This window comes from Thamnophis elegans, chromosome 4 (genome assembly GCF_009769535.1).
Source record: "Thamnophis elegans isolate rThaEle1 chromosome 4, rThaEle1.pri, whole genome shotgun sequence".
Lineage (NCBI taxonomy): Eukaryota > Metazoa > Chordata > Lepidosauria > Squamata > Colubridae > Thamnophis > Thamnophis elegans.
The window spans coordinates 44,206,954-44,223,661 of NC_045544.1; the positions used below are offsets into that span (position 1 = coordinate 44,206,954).

Sequence of the window (16,708 nt, forward strand, 5' to 3'; positions counted from 1 at the left end):
TTTTAATATGGTTCTTGTGTTATTTAAATTTTTAATTTAGAGCTGCCCAGAATTTGTTGTAAGATGGGTGGCTATATAAATGTTTTAAATTAATAAACTTTGAGTACACAGCAAGATCTTTATGTTAGAATTTTCCTCCAAGTCCCAATCAGTCCTATCTAACAGTTAGTGATAAGGGCTAGCTACTAAGAGTTGCAATCTAATAATTCCAGAAGCGTGTGCATTGTCTCTCCATGTTCACTGGCTAGGATTTTGATAGTCGAAATTCAATAAGCTAGAAGTAGAAGTCACAGTATTACAATCTTTATAGCTATAGCTGAAATGGAGTAGGAAACTGGACTCAATTTATTGGGGGTTGGCCGGTGAGATGGAAGCAGAGGAGGGGGGAATTAAAAGGCAGGCAGAATGATGGATGGGTTGGGAAAATTGTCTGGTAGTGTTTGTTTCAAACTTTTGGCAAGAGTATACTTTCCCCCAAAGTCTCTTGCATAGAAGAAAAAGTAGAAAAAAAGAAAGAGGGGAAAGACAACTTATCTAATTTTGGGATAGGCTTTACCATCCTCTCCCAAGGGTATACAACTTCAACAGAAAAATAATTTTCCCTCTCTGCTTTAGGGTCAGGCTACAGTAGGGCACAAGAAAGAAAACATGCAAGTTCTAAAGGGCATCAGAAGCATTTCAAATCACGTGGCTGACCTGCAGAAATCCTTGTAAATTTCACAGCTGAAACAGGAAGCCAGTCTTCACCCTTTAAAGGCTTGTTTGTCTAACAACTGCCGAGTTAGAAATGAAGCAACATGCAAACATTACTACTAATTATACTTTTTCCACAGAGACATTTAAGAGACACAATTTTATCTGCAGAAATTCCACCGACAAATGCAACAAAGCTTTTTTCATATGAATTGTATATAGTTTTCTTTTTATACTCACTGCTATAATTGAATATTTACCAGAATATCTAAAAGGAATTTTCTTTTATGAAAAAGATGTGGTTGTATTGCTAATATCTCTGTCTTAAAAGGAAGCCAGAGGTCACCTTTGTTAAATTTGTTTTATATATATGTGTGTGTGTGTGTGTGTGTGTGTATAAAATCACTTTTAATATGTTTTGCCATTCCTTTTCCTTTTATGTTAGTATTTCAATATATGGTATCAAAACCTAATAGAGGTATTATAAATAAAAATGCAAAAAAATATTCTAACTTGTTTGGGGAAAAATTCAAAAGTAAATTGTACCAACTTTAGGATCTATAGTATGTGGTGTCTTATATCCAAGAATTTAAAAAGATAAACATTTAAACATTTCCTCAATTTTTTTCTTTTTATATGCCACAGGGTGGCACTCATGCTTTGTATATTTTTCTACCACATAAACAAACAAACAAACCTATGGAGGGAAATTAAAATTAGTTTTCTCAAATATTGTATTTTATAAATTTATACACACACAATGTTTTCAATCAGATCTCCAATCATATTAGGTAGAAAATGCTTGCTTTTTTAGAATGAAAAACTAGTCTCCAGATACTCTATTTAGTATAATGCAATCCACAATACACTTTAATAAATGCATCTGTTTTACGTTCTCATCATAATTAAAATCCATGAGGGACAACTAAACTCTCATCTAGCATTAGGTTCCTGGTTTTTTCTTGGTTTAGCTGGTGCTATGTTCTGGAACAAATTATTATGAACAGATGTAAAAAAAAATCACTTTTTGAAAACTTTTAAGTACCCATATCCATGTTCTTAGAAAGTAATGTTTCTAGATGAGGCAGTTACAGTTCTCCATACAGAGAACATTTGGAGGAAAGTAAATATTCAAATGACAATATCTTCTGCTTGCAAATCATGTTTCATGGACAACTCCTAATGCTGACACTGTCCAGTTTCTTTAAGATATCGATATTATTATCATAATTATTAATGAAATGAGGAAGGAAGGAAAAAGAAAAGAGAAATATTACTCCCTATTTCCAGAAGGGGAGCTATATTAAATACTTGGATAAGTGCTAGACGACAGACAGCATACCTAAAACTCTGAATTCTGCTGTCATCTAGCGACAGCCAGTTGTTACATTACTATTAGCCTTCAGCCTTCTGAAGAAATCAGCCGGAAAGCCCCGAGGGCGAGAGGGGGGGGGGAAGAACGCGATTGCTCTTCTCTGGCCACGCCCTCCCCGTCCCGATTTGCATTGGAAGCTTTCGGACACTCGAAGAAAGTAAGCCGGATCGAACAAACTATAGAAGCGACCTTAAACCGGAAGGACCGTGCACGCGGAGAACATCCGGTTGCCGCTCTAGGCAGCGGAGATGGGGGCGCCGTCTATGGTGTTCGCGCGCTTTGTGATGTTTTATTGTGTCGCGGAGATTCGGCGGCCTGGAAACCCGGAACCGTCAGGAGACGCGGCGGCGGCAGCGGCAGCGGCAGCGATTGCCGAACGTCTGTGGGTCGCCTAGCGGCCGCTTTTCTCATCAGAAGCCGTTGGGGCCAGAGGAGAGGCGGAAAGGCCATCGGGGCTGTACGTCAGTAACGGTCTTCGTGCCGCGCGAACCGTTGCACGCGAGCCTACGGGGAAGCGGGGTCAGAAGTGCCAGGGTGGCCCCCTCTCCCTTTCCGTCTGGCATTTTGAGATGGAGGAAGAGCTGAAGGGTGCGGGGAGGGAGGAAGGTTTCTGCGCCCAGGAAGGGCCGAAGAGTTGGTTTGAGTGCAAAACCGGAGGTTGCTACGTTTCTTCTTCTCCCTCCTCCCCCTCCTCCCTCCGCATCTGCTCCAGAGCTTTCTCCCATCTTCCTTCCCGTTTCGGCTGCGGGGGGAAACGCCATAAGCCAGCCTTCCCTCAACGCCGGGTGCCCTTTTGTGGGGAGGGGGGGGAAGAACAGCCATGCTGGCAAGGGCGATGAGGAGAGAGAGCTCTCTAGCCCAAGAAATCTGGACGCTTAACGGGGTTGGGAATGGCTGCCTTATTCGTCCTCTCTGGGAAACAGCCAGCAGGAGGAGGAGGAAACAGCGTCCTCCGCAGGCACTTCTCCGTTCCCTGGCAACCTCAGTGACTCACGTTCATAAAAAGTAAATAAGCTGAAGAAGGAAGGCCCTCCTTTTCATTCACCCGTTGCTCTTTCTCAGGGCTCCGCTCTGTGACCTCTCCTGGAGGCAGAAAGTGAAATGGATCCGCGCAGAGATCCACTTCGGTTCTTCATAGTGTTGCCTTTACAGAAGCCCAGATTTATATCTTGTTACTTGTGGGGTGGGGGGAGGTGTTCCATAATGCTATGCATCCTATTTCTACCGGAAGCTTTTTAAAAATAACGCCCTTAAATAGAGCCTGGGTATAGCTATCCTCGTTGCAATAACTTCTCTAGACGGCTGTCTGTTGTAATGTGACATGCAGGAGTTTTTCTAAAGAAACTCCAGTTTATAGAAAGTGCAGCTGTTAGGTAACCAGGCTTGATAGAAACCATCTTATCGTTTAAGCGGCTACATTTATTCTATACCAACAAAATGCTCAATAGTTAGTATTTCTTGCTTTCATAATTTTCCTCCATTTTGAGTCCCTTTGCCATTTGAAGATACATGAATGGTAATCTGAGACAGCCTTTTTGGCTGAGAAACCAGATATTTGTTGCATTTTGAATTTTTTTCCTGTTTGCTGCACCATTTCAGAAGTTTGAATAGTGAATTTAAATTCCTGTTTTGTACTTTAGCCATGTTTAGTAGGTCACTGTAGCTATCTGCCTGCCCGGTTTTATTGTTTACTTGTTTTCAACTCCTTTGTTTCTGAGAAAGTATATTGAAAAGTAGATTATTAATTGCATTATAAATAATACTCAAATAATCTCTCAGAAAAGTATAATTGAAATTAAGTGCTGAAGAGCATCCCCCCCCCCCATCTCAGAAAACCCACTAACAATTGAATCTGGAGTCCATAGAACAGGATGGCAAAAATAGAATGAATTAAAATGAGTTTCAGGTTGAAAAATGTTGTCATAGTCTAGAAGACACAGACCTATTTACTCCCTTTCACAAATCTAGGATTCCCTTTTTTAGGAGCTCTATTTTCTTCATTATTGGGATCTCTCTTAGAATGCAAGAAACCTTTTCTCCAATCAATGTCAGTCACCTTCCCTTATATACTTTCTATTGTAAAAGAGCAAAGCTTGAGATATTCTGGAATTGAGATTTGTGCATTCAAGTTTATATCTTTCATTTAAATAACTTCTCCCTCAAATAACATTGTAAACTTAAAATAAATGCCTCTCATTAGGTGACTTGCATTTTATTCACCTTGTCTTGAACTCTTGTTATCATCTCTGTACAGCAATTAAACTGTAATGCCATATTAAAATTTAGAGCTAGATGGGGTGAATAAACAACCACATTTTGCTAGCCTTGAGCTATTGTACTATGTGGAGGAGAGTTTGCACAATTGCTTCTCTCCTGTACTCCTTGAGTATTGGCCCTTGCAGCGATGACTATAGGACAAAACAAGTGAATTCTATTTTGCCACTATCAACCCATTTGAAACACTCCAATGGAGTGAAACAGAGTCAGTTCTTAAGCTGAAATGCATGCCACACATCAAAAGAAGGAATTGGTTCCTTTATAATATAGAAGTAATACACAAGCCTTGAAAATTATTAAAGAGTAACTCTGATGAATATTCTTAATTGGAAGATGGGGGTAATATTGTAGATGAACTTTGAGTGTATTCCAGAGCATTTAGCCCTTTGAATATTACTGGATATTATTACGTGCTTTTTCCATCCACAGTTCTGAAAGTTATAATAGCATCCTAGAGAAAAAATCTAGAAGTATTTTTATGAATCAGTGAATGTATAATTAAGAAGAAAACTGTGTATATGTTCACACATCTGAGCTCAGGAATAAATCACTGTATTTGGTGGGAAATGAAATATTTTTAGTGGACAGCTGCTAGCTAACTTGTAGAAAGCACTTTCAGGAAATGGTATCCAGAACTTGTGTAAGTTTCCTGTATTATCCTTTCTTCCAATAAAAGATTTATATATTTTTTTCTCAGTTCCCCAGCTGCTATCTTGAACTACCAGATGTCTGTTTCTTAGTTTTGAATTTTGAAATATTTTTTTTGAGCCAAAAGACAGGTGTGAAGTGTGAGAACCATCAGTTGTTACTGAATTACCTGTTCTTAATATTGGCTAAGGGTGATATGTATTGGATTTCAAAAATTCATATAACCATTTTTCACTTCATTCTTGTTTGTAATTTAAGGTCAGCTAGTTAAGGAATAGTTAAAGATTTCCGTAATTCAGATACTTCAGACTTCATTTAGACAGATCTTAATGGCTGAAAAATAATAATCAGAAATTCAATTGAAGTAGGATAACTTTAAAGAATGCAGATTACAATGTTAATTTGTGTTCATTTTGGAATGCTTTTAGATTTTTTGATGATAATTACAGATAACTTCTTGATCAGTAAATCTCACCCATTTCTGGAAGAAGAAGATAATGCAATTCCAATTTCCATTCTTTACATGTGTATTGTTGCTATGCTGTAAATTTGGGCATGATGCCGTCCAGTATGAACAAGCTACAATTAAGTCCAAATGCAGTGGTATAATTTATGCTGTATAAAATAACAAAAATATACATTTTACACTTTCATATAATATATTTCATAATCTAAAAGATCATATTGCATAGAAAAACTGGTCTTCAGAATATTTCTCTCTGCCATCCTGTTCACAGGAGGCAGAAAACATTAACAATTCAGTTAGGTTTCTGTCTCTCAGATTCTTATGATATGAAAACAGTATAAATTCAGGATTGTAATTATGCTGGGAAAGTTTTTTAAGACTGGTCATGATACACCCTGAAAAAAATTGTATGAATATAAGTGTATGAAAGTGAATCTGAAGCAAACAAAACTTTTCCCCCAGAATGTTGAAAATAGATTTACGGCTAACTAATACAGAAAATGATATATTCTGAACATTATTTATGTTTAGCAATGTCTGACTAAGTATAAATTGGTTTAAATTAGTTTAATACATTGTTTTCAAAAATGTATTAAACTAACTAATGAAAGGAAAAGTACTAGTGAAGCAATAATAATTTCAAACAATTATAATAACAAAAAGATTGAAAAAGAAAAAGCTCTGGAAAATTCAATCAATCAATAATAAATAAATAAAACAATTCCAGGGCTAACCTTGTTGTTTGAAAGTATTCTGCATACTGTATTCTGCAAATGATGGTATGCTTAACAGTTTTGGTTGGCTAAAAAATCAATCACATTAATATCTTTACATTAAATGGATATTGGTGTCCTTAGATCAAACTGTTGTAAAAAAAAATTCTAATCAAATCATGTAACTTAAACGTTCACACACATACACACACACGCACCATTTGTCTATTGGGAAAATCCTGTTTTTCAAATTAGGACTTCATTTTGGGAGTTAAAACATACTGTTATACGTTTTGATATCTGTTTAATGTATCTTACCCTCAGGATGTGATCTTTCATGGTATGGTGCTGGCAATCTGTGTTTTAAATCACCCCAATGGATGCAGAGAGTGATGTTGCATTGGATATTTTAATTACAAATGTGGTCTGTGTCTTCCGAACAAGATGTCATTTAAATTTGCGAAAGATTGCTTTGGAGGGAGCAAATGTGATATACAAGCGTGACGTTGGGGTAAGTAACATTTTAATTTTAGAATATTGGAAACTCTAAACAGTTCTATATAACAAAACATTTTAGATAATTTATTTGGTAATACGGATGAATGTTTTTTACAGTGTGCCAGTAGTAAAGACATGAATTGTAAAAGGGTTTCCTAAAGACATGCTAAGTGTCCAAAATTCAATGGTCAGGCACTCGGGTGAGCTTATTCAGTGTTATTCCCAAATTATGGAAGGTACTCCATTGGGAGCTCCTACACTTTTAAAGGAATTGTATTTTTCCTCTACAGCCAGGCTTTTTTAGATTGAGTTAGTTTATCGTGATATGGGTTCTCAGATTTTAATTGTTGCATTGCATGCATAGTAAGCATACAAAAATGATTATGTAACATTTCAAGCTCAAAAGCCAGTCTTACCAAAAGTGTTCCAACAGCCATAATCAGAAGAGTATTAGAATACTTTTATAAGCTGGGATGGTGGTTTTTAATTCAATCAGCAGTATATTAAACTTGAGCAAACTTGTTTCAGATTTGAGCTGTTTTGTACACTTTTGTGTATATTAGTAAAAACAGCACCATTAGTGGGAGCTTTCTGAAAAGCTAATAGATGCATTTATTCAAACCTTGAAATGGTCTTGCTGCTTTTCTAGTTGAAATAGATGTTGATTTTAATATTATGAAATGTGTTTTTTAACTTTTTAATTGTGTTGCTGTTTTAAAGTGAGCAGCTGAAAAACGAATTGTCAGCATGGGGAAAAGAACAGGGATTTGAACCATGATTTGTTTATATTGGCCTCAGAATTGAATTTCTGAAATATAGTCATTTCTGCAGTTTAAAAAATTCAGGTTGATGAATATTAGAAATTTATATATCTGATACTTTGTTCACATGAGTTGCTTATATAATTAGAATTCTGTCCACAAGTAACCCATAATGTGTAACTTGTTTGCAAATAAATATTGTTTTGTTGGTAAAACATCATGCCTGAACAACTATAGTAATAAGAATTAATTGCAGGAGATTCCAGGGCTGAAACAATTTTAATTAAAATACTTAGAGAAAGGAAGAAAATGTTTTATTATGTTCATGTTCAGACTTTTCTTGGTTTTTACTGTGGTATAGTACTGCCTATCCAAAGTTGAAAATAAAGATAACACTTTATCATAGACTTCCTTAGCCTAGTATCCTTTTGATGCATTAGATTTCAGCAGTTATCTTCTTGTCAGCTGTAATGTAAAATAAATACTTAAAATCTTGCTTTTTTATTGGAGTTAATTGCTTCAAAAACAACAAAATTATGTGCTAGGTAGAAACATTTTAGTTTCTCCCCCAGTATAGAGTACCGTATTTTTCAGACTATAAGATGCACCGATATATAAGACACACCAAGATTTCGAAGAGGTAAGTAAGAAAAAAAGGTTTTTGTCCTCCCTGGCCCTCGGGAGCACTCTGCAGGCTTCAGCAGGACTGCGGGAAGGCAGAAATGCCCTGTTTTTTTGAGAAAAATGGGTGGAAAAATGGGCTGTTTTTCGCAAAATTTGAGGCGTTTCTGCAAACAGCTTCAGGAGCCCAAAAATGGCTGTATGTGGTGTATAAGATGCACCAACATTTTCACGCTTTTGGGGGGGGGAGGTGTGTCTTATACTCCAAAAAATACGGTACTTCAGAAGTGAAGAAACCTCTAATTGAATATTTCTAAATGATAGCGTTTAGATCTTTTTTTAGGTTTTTCAACTTATTTTTCCCTGATTGATTTCAGAAAGTATTAATGAAGCTTAGGAAACCCAGGATTACAGCAACAATTTGGTCCTCAGGGAAAGTAATTTGCACAGGAGCTACAAGGTATACTTAATTTATATTTTATTGCTTTTTAATGAAATCATTTATGAATTAGTAATGCTTAATTGCATAATCCCTTAACTGGTTGTTTGTTTGTTTTGAACTTTAGTGAAGAAGAAGCAAAATTTGGTGCCAGACGACTAGCCCGTAGTCTGCAGAAACTAGGTTTTCAGGTAATTTTCTAGTGAAATAAATATATTTTGATTTATTAGTCAATTGTAATACCTCTCTTCTTGTTCTCATTCAGAGATTTTTGTTATTGGTTCAGTTTCTAGAAAGTTAGCTGACTATACTCAATGACTGAACAGATTTCATTAATCTGCTCACTAGCAATTAAAACCCTTTTCCTCTCTGATGAATCCTTTGTGTTGCAGGCAAAACACCACAAAACAAAATGGGTCAAAAAACAGTTTTTTCCTTCTTTTCATCAATTTCTTTGAAAAGAAAAGTTTCTCTCATTAGCTGAGTCATTGCAAAAATGCTTAGATCCTTTACTATAAAAAGAAACCAGGTTCTTTTGTAAGGAACAATGCAAAAAGAATTGAAGGAACATCACGGCTCTACACGCATTCCCTGCAAAAACTCAGTGCTAACAGCAAGTTTTCTCCCACCTCTATGTTCCCTGTCTGTGTTCATTTTGTCTCTGTTGGTTTGTATGTTATTACTTGACTAAATGTCTATAGAGCCTGCATCCTGAGCACACTCTTGTACTGCAGTGAGTCTTGGACCCTTTATGCATGGCAGGAGAGAAAGTTGAACACCTTTCATGTGTGCTGTCTCCGACATATTCTTGGCATCACCTGGCATGACAAAGTTCCAAATAGCGCAGTCCTGGAATGTGCTGGAATCTCTAGCATGTATACACTATTGAAACAGCAATGTCTACGCTGGCTTGGGCATGTCATGAGAATGGCTGATGGTCGGATTCCGAAATATCTCCTGTATGGAGAATTAGTGCAGGGAAAGCGCCCCAGAGAGAGACCACAGCTGCAATATAAGGATATCTGCAAGAGGGATCTAAAGGCTGTGGGAATGGACATTAACAGTTGGGAAACCTTGACCTCTGATCGTTCAGCTTGGAGGCTAAAGGTGCAGCATGGCCTGCCCTCAGTGTGGAAGGGATTGCCACTCCCGAATTGGACTTTTTAGCCACACCAGATGCTGCCACTCCTCTTTCCAGAGCACAATACCATAGTCTTTTGAGATTGAAGGATGCCAATGGAAATGTCAATAATAAAATGTTTTCTCAGCTACCAATTCTGACTTCACCAATTATAAATCCAAATATATATAAGTAGTTTATTAAAAGGAAAGAGGGGTGTATACTTTATTTGCAGTAAAATAACAATATGTTCAATTTGACATATATAATTCAAAGGTGAAGGCCTGGTTAGTAAATAGAATTTAATCTTAGTATTCAGACATCAGTTGCACTGTATGTGTAGATGCAGGAGTATGTGTGTGTGTATATATGTTTTAAGAAGCAAAATGCATTATTTCACAAAGTGCAGTAGGGTGGCACTTCTGACAATATAACTTGTCTTAAAAATAATCTAAATCAGTGTTTCTCAATCTCATCAACTTTTAAGATGTGTGGACTTCAACTCCCAGGCTAGTTGAGAGTAGAATCCCACACAGTTTAAGGTTACTGAGATTGAGAAACATTGATATAAATGATACTCTTTGCAGATGTAGTATCTCATACATGTGATGTTGCCCCACCCTATCCCAATAATTGGTTAGTGGTGGTTTATATATTGTCATGTTCTTATATATAGGAATAAACAAATAGGCGTTATATTTTGTGTTAATTATTAGAAGAACTAATACATGTGGATTTTAGGGATTTGTTTAATGTCACTTTACTCCATATGGCTGCTGCCAAAAATCGCTTCCAAGTGATGCAGCTATCTTTTAAAAAGCTTGGTTTCTTAATTCTTTTAGCCAAGGTAAATTAAATACTTCTAAAAGCAAAATGGGAAAATAGAATCACTCTTTTTTAAAAGATAGCTGCAAGTTCAGTACTATCTAATGAATATTTGTTTACTGTGAAACAGGAATATAATTATCACAGAATATTTCTCAGTTTTCGGGAACATTAGTAATTCTTGATTGCCATTGCAGCAACTTAATCGAATTATACGAAGTTGATTACTGAAATAATTTTCTGTTGACTAAAATATGTTAAATTCTTTTCTCAAAAAGGTCTTATGCTAAAAAATACATTCTAGCCATAGTTACAGGAAACAACTGGTGGTTTCTTTAAAATGAGACAAAAATGTATATAGCCCCTTTATTTAAGTTTTAAAAGTGTTCTAACACGTGTATCTCCACATGTTCTTTCTCCTTCAAAAAGGTGATTTTTACAGATTTTAAAGTTGTCAATGTTTTAGCAGTATGCAACATGCCGTTTGAAGTCAGATTGCCAGAATTTACAAAAAACAACCGACCCCATGCCAGGTATAGTCCAATTTAACAGTATTATTATATAATACAAATTGAAATTGTTTTAATTTGAATAGAATAAATTAAAATTATTTTATATTTTTATATTGGGATTTATTTTTGAAATACGTTTCATTTATTTATTTCCTAGTTATGAACCAGAGCTTCATCCTGCTGTGTGCTACAGAATAAAAACACTTAGAGCTACTTTACAGATTTTTTCCACAGGAAGTATCACAGTTACAGGTACTCATTCATTTTTGTGAATAAATACCTTCCTTAGCAATGGGACCTCAGGTAATTAAAGATAGATGTATAAACATGAAAACAATAACAAAAAATTACCTTTATTAAGACAAAACAATGTGTTACAAAAGAGTTTTTCAAAAATCTGAATTTAATAGAATTCTTTGCTTGGCAAAATGTTAAACATAGCTGTGTTGGAATGGAGGTGTGGGAATGACAGCTAAAAACAGGTCCAACATTTTTATGAATGCTACCTGTAATTCCCAGGCAGTAGTTTGTAGATTGGATTAATCCCCATTACTTATTTCTTACCTTCTCTGACAATAAAGCTAAAATTAAGATATCTTACATTGAGTAAAACATAGTTTATACTTAGGTAGAGATAATGATGATATACTAGATTCCTCAATACCTCATATAGCATTAATAGATGCAGAAATAGCTATTCTAATCTGCAAGACTATATGAAAATCCATAGAAGGCAATATTTCTTTTGGGATTGGCCCCAGTACTAAATAAGAGTGCCATATTTTTGTTTTTAAACAAATTATGTTTGTGTAGATCCTGTATGATCATTTTTGTAGATCACATAACACCTTGTTTTTTCCATTAAAATGGTGCCATCAATCTTGTGTGACAAGTGACATTTGAATGAAATTAGTCAAATTAAATTTTAGGTTGAAAGTCTAATAAATTGAAATTTGAAAATCTAACAGATAAAAACAGGAACATAATTGAGTGGGATCAGTTAATGTGTTACGATTAGATGTTCCAGGTATTAAATTCAGTAGTCCAACCATAAGTCAATATAACTGACAGGAACTGGTTTCTTATATCATAAGAAGTAGTTTAGTTACACGTCCAATTTAATTATGAGCACATGGAAAAATATTGTTTTTTAATCAGAAATATAGCATACGATGGAAGAAGGCTTACATCTCCCTTTCTGCTTGTGACTTATACACTTTAAGAATAAATATCCCATTGTACCAATGGGAACATTCTTTTTTTTATACTTTAGCAACTCTGGGGAAGTAACAATTTTGTTCAGTCTTGCTGAAGAGAGAAGAAATAAGACTTTGATTCCTACATGTTGGGATCCCAATGAAGATTTTCTGGACTTATAATTGAAGAAAAACAAGATAAATAGTTATATTAAGGTCTAATTTGAGTTGGAATGTTGGGTGGCCGTTGATGATAACAGGTAATTTATAACAGTATAAAGTGCAAGTAGCAAATATGGTGAAATCAGTTGCTGAATTTGCACTTTTTTCTTCTGAGTTTATGGTACAGCTAGTCTTCAATGTGAGAAGAGAGGAGATCCATCTAGGAGGTATATGGATGTGTGTGATGTATAATTTAATTAATGTTTTCAGGCTAGTTTTATTTTCTGCTTCAGTAATGTTGGAATTGTTCACTTTTAGAATATTGGAGAAAACACTAGTTGTAAGTATTAAGTTCCACTAATAAAGTTCTGATCCTTTTTTTTCTCATTTATTCTTAGGGCCAAATGTAAAAGCTGTTGCCACTGCAGTGGAACAGATCTACCCGTATGTGTTTGAGAGCAGGAAAGAAATTTTATAATTTGCCACTTCACGGTTAGGTGAACTAACCAAGCACCTTTTATAAGACTGCTGCATATTGGACTTAAAGCAAAAAAAAAAGGGTAAAGAAAAAAGGATTAACTGGACCAAGACAGCTGAGAAGGTACAAACTCTTGGCCACAGTGATAAACTCCAGTCCTTTTGGGATTTTATTTTGAACAGTGCTGTATTGTAAAAACAAAAGTTTACAAAAAGATGAAATTGCTGCTTTTTACAAGACATTCTATTTATTTCTGCAGTGATTTCTGTGTTCATAAGCAGAATTGTCATGATATGCACTAACCTTGGAAATACTTCTTTAGGTTGAGCTTGTGTTTTTATTTGTTAATAGTCTTTTACATTTTTGTATGCTGACTGTTGGGCACCAAAGAAGCTGTAGACATTACCTTTTTCACCTGACAAACATGCACAAATAAAAGTCTGCAAAACCTTCCTTCATACCTGTTCTGTTACATTCCTTTTCCCTTTTCAATTAACAATTGTATATTGGCAAAGTAACTAGAGCATTATTAGTGTAATCTTTTGTTCATTTTTTTTCTTCCAGTTTTAGTGTGCGTATGTAAAGTGGTCAATAGCAGACTAGGTTCAAGTGAATGACAGATACTTATGTATACAAAGGACAGACTCTGTTTTTTCTGCAATGTATTTGTAAGTAAATGCAGAGGTTGGCTGATCTTTTTCTGCTTTGCTCAGTAAGAGCACATTCTGGATCATAACAGATTTTAATGAACATTGTATTCAGTAAAAATAGAAGTACCATGATAGCACTTGATGTTAGCAAAATCAGCTTACTGTGTCCATAATTCAGATACAGTTTTGGTTGGTTTTTTAAAAACTGCTGTGAATTCCTTCCATTGACTAGTGTTATTTTTCAGGAAAAAAGTTTAATTGATGTAGACCTTTAGCTACTTCTAAAAAATTGTCCACATTTGCCAAATACTGCTATAGTACTTCATTTTTGTTTTTGTTTTTTATTCTAACATGTAAGAAAGCTTGGTTTTGACATGTAATCTTGGGACTTCAAAAGCCACTATTGAGTCTCTCAGTACATGTGCATTGGTACAGATGAGTGGTATTACTAAATTTTAATTGGAATGGAGATGCTACTCTCATCATATACAATAAATATGTAAAAATGCAGATGTCTCTTTTTCATATCTAAGCCTCAAAAATGAATAAATGTTGATATGAATATTGCAAATACCATGTATTCAGTTCTCAGCTTCCACTTCAAACTGAAATAAATTCAGCAGAGTTCTGCAGATAAACATCCCATTGGCATATTTTTTCAAACTATTTTTAAAATACTGTTCAAATGTCATGAGAGAACTTTGGAGGTCTGCTGGAAAAATGATATATAAATTGTGCTTTGCGAGAGGATACAAATGGACTAGATATAAATAGACATTGTGTTATTCCAACCAGAAAGTATGCTAAATATATCTTCCTAAAGCATTTTCATCAAAGAAGCAGGCTCACCTTTTGAGAGGCATCTACTCACATAGATTACAACATTGAAGCAATGATTATGCTAATAATAATTACAGTGGTTCTAGGAAGAGCATCTCCATAACTACAAGCTAATGTTGATTATCATCTTTTCGTTATGCGTGTGCCATCAAATCATGTGTGACTCATGGTGACTGCCTGGACAAGTTTCCTTGGCAAGATTTTGGAAATGGTTTGCCATTGCTTGCTTCCTAGGGGCGAAAGGGTAGGACTCACCCCAAATTAGCCAGCTGCTTTTGTGTCTAAAGCAGAAGTAGAAGTCATGGTCTCCTAACCGCTCACCAAGCTCTCATCCCAAATCATCTAGTGTTCAGAATTTGTTAATTGCTTCTTTGGAAACTTATGTAAGATAATTGCATAGTGTGTAGGGAAAAGTATGGAGATAAATAAGAATGATAGGGAGAATGATTGCACCCTCTACATTAACTTTTAATTAGTCATCATTTACATTTCAAAAAGGTATCGCTTATAAAAGTGACATTTCCTAGACTGATGAGTTGGAGTGCAATTGTGCCAAATTTCAAGTTGATCTGATAGAAGTTGCAATGAGTCCAGAAAGTTAAAATGCACTAAATATTAACAAATTTATCCTTTGTATTCAGACATACTGTATATAAGGTGTAAACTATTGGTGCACTTTATTAATCAATGAACTCATTTCAATGTGGTGCTCAAACTTTTCTGAGGTTTTTCTGCCCCATTAAAGGAGAGCAGCAACTGTTGAAATAGGTATATTGTATAAACTAGATGTTATCAGCTTGATTTGAGGGAAAAGAGATTAGTTTGCCTAGAGCACGGATGTCAAACTTGCCACGTTACATTGCCATTACGTGATGTTTTGCAACGTTTTTTCCCTTCACGGAGCTGGGGTAGGCGTGGCCTGCACATGATGCATCCAGCGTGCAGGGGCTGCCAGTTTGACATCCCTGGAAGTATGCAATCTGGAGAATTCTGGAAGTTGAAGTTCACACATTTTAAAATTGTCAAGATTGAGAACTGGCCTAGAGGAAACAGGAATAAAGTGCAGGAAAGAGATGTACCCAAATATTTTCATACTAATCTAGCAACACCACTTAATCTACTATCTCAAAATGTTAGCTTTCTAAATTTTTACTCTACTTTTAATGTTTGCATTCCAATTAAGAAACATTGTTTTACATGCATATAGTAAATTGCATAAAACGATTAGTATTCTGTTTCATATGAAGTGACTCATATAGTAGTGAGACAGTGGGACTCTGCTGTTCAAAATTGTCGATGTATTTTGCTAAGTTGTTACATGTGAGCAACATAATTCCATAATTATATGGAAAGAAACTCAGAAAAGTAGAGAAAACATTCCCATACAAATAAAGTCCAGATCAATATAGCTGGTATTTAGCAATCAGGAGTTTGAAGAGAACACTTAAAGGCTTTTAAAATGAGGTGGAAATTGTTTTGGGCCAATAATTACAGAAGACCAGGAAAGTTTCTCTGTTGATTGGACTTCCACATTATACTAAGCAATGATTTGTTTTAATCTTTTTTTAAAAATCAGCCTGGTTTACACAACTCTAAGCCATAAACTACAGCTTACAGACCACAGTTGTTCAATACCAAGCAAAAATTAAGATAGACTACATTATAATTTTATAGTGAAATATGTGATTGCAGTGATTTGAAAAGGCTTATTAGTTTAGTAGGGGACAAAGATGATGAGCAGCAGTAATAGTCTACGAGGTGCTTTATGTTACAAGTAGCTGATTCATAGTTCCTACATACTAATGTTAAAATATCAGTCTTTTCCAGTCCAAAATTAAAAGAAACCAGGTGTTTTAAGCCTAGTATAGCCATAATTTCATTTCTCAATCTGAAATCTAATAGGAAAAAAAAGATTCAGCCTTCATGGACTCAACACAAAAGTGGGAAACTCACCAGCCTTGTAGGTACTTTTAGGTAGTCTAATGTAAGTCTTGAAACCCCGTCCTCCCATCATATTGCCACTTGCCATATCTAGAAATGCTTCCACCTTAACCCTAACCCATTGAACAGTAAGGATTGCCATTTATAAACAATTAAGGGTAACCTAATAGCAGTAGACTTATATACCGCTTCATAGGCCTTTCAGGCCTCTCTAAGCGGTTTACAGAGAGTCAGCATATTGCCCCCAACAATCTGGGTCCTCATTTTACCCACCTCGGAAGGATGGAAGGCTGAGTCAACCCTGAGCCGGTGAGATTTGAACCGCTGACCTGCTGATCTAGCAGTAGCCTGCAGTGCTGCATTTAACCACTGCGCCACCTTGGAAAAATGGAGAGGGAACATGAAATATATTTACAATGGGAAACTATTGAGATTTAAAGACCCGTAAGGATGCCTAATTATATAAATACAGTGATGACAATAGCTGGGAATT

The 16,708-nt window shown here is 35.5% G+C and overlaps 1 protein-coding gene across 2 annotated transcripts; it reads left to right on the forward strand.

Moving 5' to 3' along the window:
- The first annotated feature begins 2,280 nt into the window (after positions 1-2,280).
- Positions 2,281-13,942, forward strand: TBPL1 (TATA-box binding protein like 1). Of its 2 annotated transcripts, none has more exons than XM_032216192.1 (7): positions 2,281-2,602; positions 6,497-6,683; positions 8,430-8,512; positions 8,619-8,682; positions 10,866-10,969; positions 11,106-11,200; positions 12,705-13,942. In XM_032216192.1, the coding sequence occupies exons 2-7, from the start codon at positions 6,549-6,551 to the stop codon at positions 12,782-12,784; spliced, it is 561 nt and encodes a 186-aa protein (XP_032072083.1). In that variant the 5' UTR covers positions 2,281-2,602; positions 6,497-6,548; the 3' UTR covers positions 12,785-13,942. The 2 variants fall into 2 exon arrangements, with proteins under 2 accessions (XP_032072083.1, XP_032072082.1); XM_032216191.1 differs by having other exon boundaries at positions 2,283-2,525.
- The last annotated feature ends 2,766 nt before the right edge of the window (positions 13,943-16,708 follow it).